The sequence below is a fragment of the Parasteatoda tepidariorum genome, chromosome 4 (genome assembly GCF_043381705.1).
Source record: "Parasteatoda tepidariorum isolate YZ-2023 chromosome 4, CAS_Ptep_4.0, whole genome shotgun sequence".
Lineage (NCBI taxonomy): Eukaryota > Metazoa > Arthropoda > Arachnida > Araneae > Theridiidae > Parasteatoda > Parasteatoda tepidariorum.
In genome coordinates this window covers 56,923,478-56,935,832 of record NC_092207.1, presented here as the reverse complement: position 1 = coordinate 56,935,832, position 12,355 = coordinate 56,923,478, and the positions used below count along the sequence as shown (strand labels likewise).

Below are 12,355 nucleotides of genomic sequence, written 5' to 3'. Positions count from 1 at the left end.
ATGGATTTGAATGATTGTTTTGAATTCTAAGAATTTTGTGCATTTGCAATGTACCTAAGTTAGTGCGAGCGAAGCAAATCATATAAGTTTGCGTAGCAATTTTCGGGGGTTGGCGAGCATCAGTGAGCAGGGGGCACAGCCCACTAGTATATAAAGTTAGGCGTCAGAAACTATTATTTAAACTAGGGTAAAACATAGACGATACCAAAATTCTCTTAATCACTGCTGGGAAAAGCAGAAGTGAGATTATCGAACCCCATTTGATTGCCGGAGAAAACAGCGAGAAGTTAGGAGGAGATTTTAAGAAGCACCTTCGAGTTTCATCAGGCAATCAAACTCATTTTGAAGTACATCAACCCACTTTCATCACTAATGTTTCATTAATTTCCATAGCTTTTTTGTCTCTTTCTTGCTTTATTTATTAATCAGAGAACTATAATGTACAATTTTTACTGTGTATTTGACATTGACAAGGATTCTAAAATTATGCATTAAGTGGAGTGATTACGTAATACCCAATTTCCTAAGCATAATAGTATTTATGCTTAGAAACAAATTAAGTCCTATGAATGAAACATGCATTTTGCAAAAAAAAAAAAAAAAAAAAAAAAAAAAAAAAAAAAAAAGAGACGGTTTCACTATCAAATAGTAATGTTTATTTTATATATAGATATATATATATTTACTTTTTACAAAATAACAATGACGATAATTTCCGAAACATTATTCAATCATTTTGTCACCTTTTATACAAATATATATAATCAACTATACAGCAAAAAAATCAAAACAGATCAACAACTACGTAAAAATGAAAAGCAATAAAAATTTGTTGATCAGCATTACGTATTATCATTGTCTTAAAACAAAATTGCACATATATGTCTTTCTTATTATATTTTAATGAGAAAAAAAAGTAAATTCAAAGGTTCAGTCAGGAATCAAGGAAAGCAATTATTTGAAAAAGGCTTTTAAAGCAAAGTAAGTCAACAATACATATCCATATACCCTGCCTTAATTTTTTTGGGAACATTTTCAGCGCCATAAAAAATATTATAATTGTAGAAAATTAAAAACTTTTTTTTTATTTTAAGAATACATATGGAACTAAAGCATTAGCACCCAGATGTCATATATTAGCACTAAGACAATGAATAACTCTCCATTTTGTACAATGAATACAAAAAAGTTCATCTATTTATAATTCATTTCATGATATTTTGAAGATGATAATCATAATCTTATGCCTAATAAAACGTATATCACATTATTTGCCACAGTTTATATTCTGCATATTATATGAAATATTACATAATCACTATATACAAGCAGCATGAAGTTTCCATCCTGCATAAAGCTCGATAACTATTTTAAATATTTTTTTGACTATCAGCTGAAATTATCATAAACAATTCTTCAAGACCATTAAAGTTTTTGCCAGTTAAATGAAGCATCTTACATGAAAACAGCTAAGGAACAATTCAGTATGGCCTCCATAGACCTGTTTCGGATTGTCCGTGGCCGTTTGTGGTGGAACCATAAATAGTTCTACCATTGGATGGCGTGGAACATGATGTTTGAGTTTGGTGAGTTGGCGAACTTGGCTGACTGGTGCCAACTGGCGATAAAAGATTGTTGACGGAAGATGGTGAACTTCCATTAACACTTGCAACACTACCCGTAGAACTTTCTCGAGAGCTGGTATGCAAAGTTTCTTCTTCGTTTCTAATAGAAGGTTCTGGAGATCTTAATAGATCTGAGTTACTGTTACCCAGCAAATGAATTGAGGTATGTAGCTGATTATGAGCAATGCTGTTGTAAAGCTGAGGATACATTAGTGAATGTGGTACTACAGGTGGATTCAAATACATTCCAGCAGCACCAGGAGCATTGCAACCGTTACCATTGTAGTAAGGATGAGACGATAGCAAACCATAACTGCTGTGGTTTACTGGCAGGTAAGGAGGACTACCTGCATTTCCTGCCAAGAGTGCGACAGGATTATTGGATTGCTGTGCTGGATTGGTGACAGAATTGAGACCTTGGCGTAGCTCTGTAAGTCGATCTGACAGTCGAAGATCTGCATTTGCTGCTGCGGCAGCTATAGCATTATTGTACCTGGACATCAAGAGTGGGTCCGTTTTTAGCGCTAAACTTCCAGAGTGATCGCTAAGACTCGGAAAGGAGGAACTTGTGTTCGTTAAGCCTGTGGTAGGATCACCAAGACCTATAAGAAATTAATTTGTTATGGACAAGGCTGTAAATTGCATTTCTATGGTCAAATTTGAACTTGAAAATAAACATTCTACATTGAATACATCAGAAGCTTACCAGCAAGAGGTAATGTAGAGGAACATGAATCTTGAGATGTTGGAGAAACAGCGAGAGTGACATCCAAATTATACGGTGGAAAACCTGCTCCTTGAAGACTTGACGTTGAAGCTAAAAATGGGTATGGGTGACCCCAATGACCATCAGAGAGATACATAGAATCTATTTTAAAAAAAAGAAAAAAATTGACTCTTAACCATAGGTTTTTTAAAAATTTCAAAAAAAGTTATTCTTTACTTATTATATTTTGACATAAACTTAAAATCGTTGAAGAAGGTACTTATTAATTGTATTTCGAAAAGATGTGTAATATAAAATTCATAGAAACTGCATTTTTTACTTCAAAATTCATTCAGCAAACTCTACCATAAAATTAGGGAAAGAAAAGAAAACGGATAATATTTAATCAGATGAATTTTAACTATGATAATTCTTTTCAAAAAGTAACAGCTAAGCTAAGGACTTAGAGATTCATAGTATTCTCTTATATTTTGTTGTTAGAATAAAAAAACAAAAATACACAATAGGCATAGAAATAGTTTGTACAGTACTGTAAAAACAGAGAAATACATGAAGCATAATATTATAATAATATGTTATAGGAAAAACATCGATTTGGAAACATTCAATGAAGTAAAATAAAAAGCTGGAGCAGATTGAATAAAATATATTTTTTTATAAACTCAAAGTGTAGTTATGAAGTAACACACTTGTTTACTTAATGAAGGTATTCACTACCACTTTCTGTTGCCAACATGACTATGCTTAGATTATAATATTGTAAAAATTGGAATTCTTTTTTTCCTTTATTTATAACAGTAAGACCAAACCATCGATAGAAAATTATTAAGAATGCAACAAAGAAAATTCTTAAATAATATTTTCAGTTATAAAGCAAGCAAAACTTCTTTAAAGTCTTAACAAATTGAAAAATCCAGACAAGATATTTTTAGAAGAAAATAGCAGCTTTAAAATGATAAAGAAAAGCAATTCAGGAAAAATGGGAAGAAATCTTTTGTTTTTCCTCTTTACAAAACTGAATGTACGAAAAATACGAAATAAAAGTCATTTGAAAGAAGAAAAGAAAACCGTGAAAGATGATTGTTTTGCCAATATTCCCTCCTTAAGAATACTACTTAAGCGAGAGTGCAGCGGTACTTCTACTTTTGTGGTTAACCGTCCAGTGATAAATATCCACTCCTTACAACCACGGAACCATCCCATTTTCCTTGCCCTTTCGTGTAATGTTTTCTTATTTCTTTTTTTTTTTCTGCAACCTTCATCTGAAACAAAAACTGCAAAAACTTTTGTGCACAGGCAACAGGGAGGGTGCAGGCTTGCCAGTAAGTATCGTCTCCTGGTTGGTATGCCATAAAGGTGTAATTGGCATCTGCCGTTACAGGCCATTTGTTTCTGGACCTTCTGTCCTCTTCTTCTTCATTACATTCGCCATTTATTCTTGGAGGCTGTGTTCTTCTTCTTTGCTCCTTCTTCTTTTATTCCTCGTATTTATTTCCTTCCTTGCTTGATAGTGCAGGTACACATCGGCTCGGTTGACGAAATGACTTTTACGAGTTTTCGGGAGAAGATTCATTTTTGTTTCTGTTGTTTTATTTATAAGGAAAACAAAATATATTGTGTGTAGCTGCGGCGCAAAAATCAATGAGGATTCAGTAGATCAAGTTAAGTGACGCGAATTAGAGCTTTTAGGACTCTTTCTGTTTAAACTTGAATATGTTGCATTGCTCTTTTTGAGAAATAGAAGACTAGGGTTAATTTTGAATAACAATTTGAATCAAAAAATTAAGAAGTGAATGGTTTATTTCGTTGATATGATTACAATTTTTAATTATCTATAGCATTTAAACCAAAGACTAAACCTCTCAACGCCTTATTACCTTTTTTCAAAAAAGACAAAATCACTTGAGAAATCAAAGTGAGTGACAACCTTAGGGAAAAACACGAAGAAAAAAAACGAAATAAAGGGCCTACTAATATCAATGTTAAACAATTTACTTGGAAAATAATATATATTGTGTCTAGTTACGGGACAAAAATTAATGAAGGTTAGAGAGATTAATTAAGAGACACAAACTAGAGTTCAAACCAAGTTGCGTTACTGAATAAGTAATTCTCTGTTTGAGAGATGGATAACTGAAACTATTATTGAATAACAATTTGAATGAAAATTTAAAAGAGATGGAAATGAGAAAATTAAATGTGGTGTGTGTTGAAATGTGGTTAATCGAGACACTTTCGAGTTTTCTCAGGCAATAAAACTAGCTTTTATGTTTTCAATCCCGCTGTCCTTAGTAGTGATTCTTATCATGACATTTCTATAAGTTTGTTATTGCTGCATGCTTAAATAGTATTTGCAACTCCTGATGTATTTACTTTTTCAACTTCCTTTTTATCAAGGATTCTGAAAATCAACAGTAGGAGTGATCTTACAGAATAGTCTATTCTAGAATAAGATTGGTAATTTTTTCATAATACATACATGGCATTAAAATGGCATTGTTTAAATTTGATTTTTTTACAAAATATGTGATAATAAGAACTGTAATTTTCAAAACCAGAGTTTCCAGTCACCAAATGAACGGAAACACTACCATCTGAATGGTTTAAATACCATATATTTTGGTTTTATTAACCAAAATTATGGTTTATTTTTCTACCAGAAATGGGATCACGGTTCAGTACAGTAATTTTACCAGAATTTTTTTCTTCGTGTCTGGACTATCATTAATTGCTAAGATTATTATATTTTAAATGGGTAATTTGATAATTTTTCAAACATTTTTTCTTTTTAAAAATATGCAACAGAATTATACATAATTTCGGAAGTGAAACTTATTTTCACATATATCGTAAAACCAAGAAAAAAGAATCCAACTGACCTCTGCGTTGAAAGTCTAGTTGCCAGTGTTCGCTCTTTCTTCTAATGCTATCCCATTCACGCAAATCATGAAAGCGTGGATCCAAATAGGGTGGCCGATGACCGAACGCTGTAGCGAACGCCCTTAGCTGTTGCTGTTGCCCTACAAAAGAAAAGAAAGCAAACGTCATTACAATAACATAAAACCACCATTCATGAAAATATACGAGGAAAAAATACAATCCATGTTTATTATTATTTTAATTGGTATTATTATTATTATTAAATTTTAATAAGATATTTAAGTACGTAACTATAGATCTGGAAAACTTTCAGAAAAAGGCATGCATCTTTAACCCTTTGATGCAAATGGGACACCGGTGTTCCTTTTATATTTCTCTTCAGATGCTTTTATTACAAGTAAAAATATATTTTGGTGCTTTTTAATTATTGAGAAACAATCTAATAGTTACTTGAAAAAGTCTGTTAGATTATCGGAATTATATTTGTACTAAAATAGAAAAAAATTTGTTTGGAAGTAAACCATGTTTGGAAGATTTTACCTTTCATGCAGAAAAAGACGCCGACCATATAACCAAAAATTATTAAATTGCAAAATATGATATTTTTCACTTGTTTTGACCAAAATTAATACAAAATTACGAGAAAAAAAGTATGAAAAATAGGCTTAATAAAAATTCTATGTCAAAGTCTTTAAACATCTAAGTTTAAGAAAAATAGGATTACATTGTTTTGATATTCTATGTAATTCTTTTCATTCTCATAACATTAAATGAAAGTATGTATAACTATATATAAGTACAGTATTCTGAAATTTTGTTAATAGGTAAGGTTTTCATATAAAGCTTAGAACGCATTCCAATCAGAAGCTAAATGTCTTTAAATATAATTCAATATTTAAAAAAGGAAGAATTACTCACGAGTCTCTAGTTACCTTAATACTACAGTATATATTAATCGGCCCTTAAACGCGTAACCTAACCATTCGTACCAAATTTTAAAGTATTTTTATTATAAAATGCGAACAATACTTAGTATATATATTTCAAATCGTAAACTGCATTATTTTCTAACTATCAAGATTTAAAAAAAAATTATAATAATAAAATAAGCAAATAAAATGAGTAATGATCTCTTGAATACTTGTGTTACGGATGCACTAAGTTCAGACCAACGTTATGAAATACCATTCTAAAAAAATTATTAAAATATTGTTCGAAAGTAATTCAAAAATCATGATTAGTAGTTATTCTTTATGCTTAACTTAATATTTTATGCCTCTAAGTGTGTGCGACTTAGCCAGAAGGGTTGAAAACAGTGGCGTTGTTGTTGAAGCAAAACATATTTCCAAGTTATGGAATCTAATTTTAAAGAAAGATAATTGTACTATTAAACATAAGAAAACAAGTTCATTTACTGAAAAGTTCTGAAGTATAAAACAAAAGCTTAAAAGCGAAATAAATTTTTAACTATTTATTAACCTATAAAGTGTTCTGTAATGAACACCCTTAATATGAACCCAATCTTCTTTCCAAAAGCGTTTTTAAATTTTAACAGCTTAAATATTAACTTGCCACTCTTAATGTGTGCATTTTTTAACTTCCTTTTTTTGCAAGATTTCCTGATATATATACAAAGGGCAGTGATTATGGAACATCCTATATGCTGTAGGAAAGAGCTTAAACAAAATTTTCCGAAATATTGCCGCAACTACTTGACAGGTTAAAGAATAGTAGAGTACTTTTATACCTTCACAAATACCGAAGCTTACATAGCAGAACTTCAAACCACGAAATTTACCTAATAAAGATCTTCTCTTAAGTCGCCAACATTTGCCTTATGAATTCACCGAAGGAAATTCACGAAAGCTTTCATCCACAAATGGTGTTAGTCAGCATCGTAATTTAACATCCATCCATAATTGCCTTTCGGCTCTTATTTAGATCCAGTAATTTTATCTCTTTCATAATAATCTAGAAATATATACTAAAGGCAGTGATTTAAGAACACCTTGTGTTCTGTAAGTAAGAACATAAACAAAACTTCCCGAAAAATTAAAGCAACTACGCCACCGGTTAAAAAGAATAGTAGAGTACTTTTATACCTTAACAAATACCGAAGCTTACATAGCAAAACTTCAAACCACAAAATTCACCTAATAAGGATCTATCTCTAAAGCCGCCAACATTTGCTTTATGAATTCACAGAAGGAAATTCTCGTGAGCTTTCATCCACAGACTGTATTAGTCAGTATCGTAATTTAATAATCATCCATAATTGCCCTTTGGCTGTTATTTAGATCCAGTAATTTCATAACAATCTAGAAATATATTCTAAAAGCAGTGATTAAGAAACACCTTGCGTTCTGTAAGTAAGAGCTTAAGCAAAACTTCCCGAAAAATTGAAACCAACTACGCCACCGGTTAAAGAATAGTAGAGTACTTTTATACCTTAACAAATACCGAAGCTTACATAGCAAAACTTCAAACCACAAAATTCACCTAATAAGGATCTTCTCTAAAGCCGCCAACATTTGCTTTATGAATTCACCAAAGGAAATTCTCGAGAGCTTTCATCCTCAAACGGTACTAGTCAGCATAGTAATTTAATAACCATCCATAATAGCCCTTTTGGCTCTAATTTAGTTTACACAATGACCCAAATGGAAATATCTCTCTTTCATCAATACACTGTTTGACTCTCATTTCTAAATCAGAAACGAAGATGGAATAAAAATCCCCCCTCCTCCTCCTTTATTCCATTTTCCTGAATGATAACCCCATACCCTACTTCTCCTGATATATCCTGATTAGCGGTTTTAAATGATTTAAATATTCACCGTCGGTATTGTTTACAATAAAGATGGCATCGTGTGTTCGTCTTCCCCGGAGAAAGACCCCTCTACGTTATATTCTTATTGATCTGCGGTGATGCATTCAATAAGGGGGGAATGAAATGAGGGGGTGTCACAGATGAATGGATGTCCCTTTGCGGATCAGGGGCAAAGGAGGGCATAGGGTAAATTCAATAGAGGATGACTCATGTCTGAGAGGGAATCCACCATAGTTCATTCAAACCAATCTGATTCCTTTATGAAAGGAGGAATGGGTGCCATTGTTGGTTATGCCAGAACACTATTATGGTTTGAAGTCGGTGGGCGCTATAGGGTGCAGCAGAAGAGAGTTTGTTTGGAAAAGTTCTTTGTGGAAGTTATTGTGAAAACTAGAAGAATGAGATCTCTGCAGTTTAAAATATTTTCTGGAACAGTTCATATTTATATTTATTGACTATTTTGTGGAATAATATAAGAATACCAGACGTCATTTATATTTGAGTATGATTATGATTTATGCTTCAGACTTCTGTAGAATGCTTCCTGTTTAGTTTCAAAAATCGAATTTTTTTTAAAGACATGTCAGAATACGAATTTTAAACACCGCTTGTTTCCTTTCATCCTGTAATGTTTTCCTTTAAAAAAAATAATTATTATAAATCAGATGTGGAATTTGATTTAATACTATAAAACTTGATTTAATGTTACTGTAAACATTCATGTAACTCATTAACTGCAAATTATGAACACGCTTTTTTCCATAGTTTCTTTATTTACATAAAAAAATTAGTGTGTCTTTACAGAAAAATTCTTATAGATTAATTAAAATGTAGATAGGTGATTATTTAGCACTTACACGCAATCGTTAAAAATGGGAAAATTTTACGGTATTATATCAAGTTCGATTCAAATTCGGAGCTGTATTTGGCAAATGTTAAATTATCTAGGATATAAAGTTTTAAATTCTGTAAAATTCAATTTTCAAAAAGTAGTTTAAATATCTATAAAATTAATATTTCATTTGAATTTTTTCTTAACTATAAATAATTAGCTACTAGTTCCGCAACTACAAATTAAAAAAAGGCTTTTTTCCCATATTTTCTTGATTTACGTCAAGATAGCAGCTTAGTTAAACATAAATATTCTTATATATAAACTAAAATTTAGATGGGTGATAATTTCACATTTGCATGCAATCGATAAAGATGTTAAACTTTTACGGTATTATCTCGAGTTCAAAAAACTGACAAAAGTCGGAGTTGTATTTGACAAACGTTAAACTAACTAGGGTATAAAGTTTTAAATTCCGTAAAATTCATTTCTTAAAAAGTAATAATGTTTGAAATTAATCTTACAATTGAATTCTTTCTTAACTACAAAATAGCATGGCTTAGCATTTTTCTGGATTAATTAAAATTTAGAAGGGGGATTATTTAACATTTGTGTGCAATTGTTAAAGATATTAAAGTTTTAAAGTGTCTCTAGTCCCCAAACGGTTAATAGTTGAAGTTGTATTTGACAAATGTTAAACTATCAAGGTTTTAAAGCTTTAAATTCTATAAAAGGAAAACTCCTGAAAAATATTTTAAAAATATGTAAAATTAATCTTACATTTGAATTCTTTCTGGTGAGTAGTAGTTTAGTAGATTTTTGGATAGGTAGCTTAGGAATTGTTAAAAATATTCTGTTTCAAGGTTTTGTATAAATTTTGTTAACCTATTAATAAAAATTATTAACAAAGTTATCTTTCTATATCGTACTTGATTTTAGCAGTAAGAAGTGTCTTAAGACTCATTTATATATAATCTGTTCCTCAAGAAAATATGAAATCCACAACCTTTCGTAAAATACTGATATGTTTTAAACATCGCAACAATATTTAAAAAATATCGAATCTATACTTATCGGCAACTATAATATGGCACTCGCTATCAACAACAGTGAATACCGAATAAGATAATACAATTATTATCAATTATTAACGAATGTGTTATTATTTTAATAGTTGATAAATTTTATTTAGGTAACAAAAATATTGACCAATGCAAAAATAGTGCAAATTTGTCAAATTGAAAAAAATATCGCAATTTATCGAGATATATCGATATTTCCTTCCTGGTGATTAAATTCATACTATCATCCAGTTCTTCTTCTTTTTTTTTTTTGTTCTTTTTTTTTCCTTTAAAGTAACATTTTCGTTGCGAAAATTTATTTTTGTAGTTCCTGTTATTATATCTACAAGTAAAAGACAAGAATTTATTATGCTGTTTAATTTACATTTATTATATACTTATTCTATTTTTTAATAATTTAAAGTTATTTTTTGTTTATTCTAAAAAATTGTGCTTAGAAACAAATTATCATTTTCACTTTTGTGTGCTTAAAATGCAGCAAAATGTCTTATTACGAATTTTCAAAATAAATATTTTTCAGAATACGTCCGAAATTCACGCTATTGCTTTGCAAACCACTTAGAAAGAGACGGAGCGTTGCTGTGTCTGTAAAAGTGTTTCTCCTCTGCACTCTCTTTTCTCATCTTTCACATGGAGAAAGTCCTTTGTGTAATGCAGAAAAGCAAATGAATGGGCAGCTTTCAAAAGTGGGCAAATCCAAACACTGTTTTATAATCAATACTACTTCGTTTTATCTAATTTATTTTTGATTAAAACGTGCGTCCATACACTATTTATTCTGGGGCTCATTGAAGTATAACATCGTGAAAATTAAGGCATATTAATCTTAATTTCCTGATACTAAGGTTTGAACTTAAACGAAAATATGATTTAATTTAATACCTATTTAAGGTCGCAATAAGTTTGCACGATATCATGGTTTGGTGTTGAATCGTTTCTTCAGAGAGTGTAAGCATACTTTATGTGCGTCAAAGGTGATAATTAAAATATATATAAAAACTTACTCTTTGCAGCAAAGAAAAATTTTCGATTTTTATTTTTAATTGCTTATTATTACTAATCGAATAATTAAAAACTCAATAACCAATCAAAAAGTAAATGAAAAACCAATTTACTTGAAAAAAAAATTTTGAAATAGATTTGAAAATTGTCTACGCGTAAATGAATCAGAAAAGAATTTTAAATAATCAATTTCAAGAAACTGAAGCTGTAAAAATTTAAAAAATGATAATAATAAATAAATAAATAAGAGAAAAAAACTTCATTCGCTTCAAAAATATACAAATTGGAAATAGTAGTTGACATGTTTCAAGAGCTCAAAAACAGGCGCCCAATTTAAAGACTCGCCAGAAGTGAAAGAGAAGAAACAAAAGTAATTTGAAATATGAAACGTACATATTCCCGCCTGGCAACTCTTGAAAAAAAGAGCCTGTTTTTTGAGCGCTTGAAATGTGTCGACTATTACCAATTTGCATATTTTTGAAATGAATGAGGTCTTTAATCGATTAAGAGGGAAGAATTTATTTTGAAAGACGATTAAAAAAACTTGATTTATTGCAGTACCTTTCACTTTTGTAAAGGAAGATTGATAATAATTATTTGATAGGATTACACAAGCCACATAAAAGCTTACATATATTTTTTTCAGCTTTCATCCCTTGCTTTCAAATGTAATCTTTTATATGTAATTAGATATCCGTTATCATATCTATATTCATATTATACGTTATTTAATTCCTATTAAATTAACAAAGTATTTATTTTATAACAATAGAAGAACTTAAAGTAACATGATCGCTATTAGAAGCATTACGTATTTTCTAGCTTTTAACTTCCATTGTTTCGTAAATTAAATCATTTTTAATCATTCCTAATCCCTTCTTAAGTAAATAAGTCAGTTAAATAATTTTAATTCAATTTTATAAAGAGCGAATGTAAATATTTTTCTCAATCAATGTAACGACTAACCTTTTACTTCCAATACAAATGCATAACTAATTATTATTAATTCAACTTCACGACAACTTAACATCAGAATATATTTTTAACCTTTCTTTCTTCAACCACATTAGCATTAACGTATTTTAATTTCAAGCGAACATTTTGGCCTTAAATTTTCAGCCAAATTATTTTAATATTAACGTGAGATATCGCGAGATTGGCTGATTTGGCATTTTTTCGGCAATGTCCTTTTTCGATAATACGCCTCTATAGATCTCGAATGTACTGCAAAGTGTCGAACGAATAAATATTGTTGGTTTGGCTTTTCATTAGATTAGGAAATTTTCCTCCCATAGCCTGTCCATATTCATGTAATGCAAAATATATTATTTTACTTTAAATATGCCTGGGAAAATAATATTCATTTTAATTAACACT

At 30.2% G+C, this 12,355-nt stretch overlaps 1 protein-coding gene across 1 annotated transcript in view; it reads right to left on the bottom strand.

Moving 5' to 3' along the window:
- Positions 1 to 633: 633 nt before the first annotated feature.
- Positions 634 to 12,355, bottom strand: part of LOC107449413 (runt-related transcription factor 1) — a 38,495-nt gene continuing 26,773 nt past the window's right edge. Inside the window, exons 3-5 of the mRNA XM_016064933.4 lie at positions 5,232 to 5,372; positions 2,332 to 2,493; positions 634 to 2,227 (exon numbers count right to left, since the gene is read on the bottom strand). Coding sequence (XP_015920419.1) covers positions 1,482 to 2,227; positions 2,332 to 2,493; positions 5,232 to 5,372 — 1,049 coding nt within the window. The 3' untranslated portion in view covers positions 634 to 1,481. The remainder of the gene's footprint in view (positions 2,228 to 2,331; positions 2,494 to 5,231; positions 5,373 to 12,355) is intronic.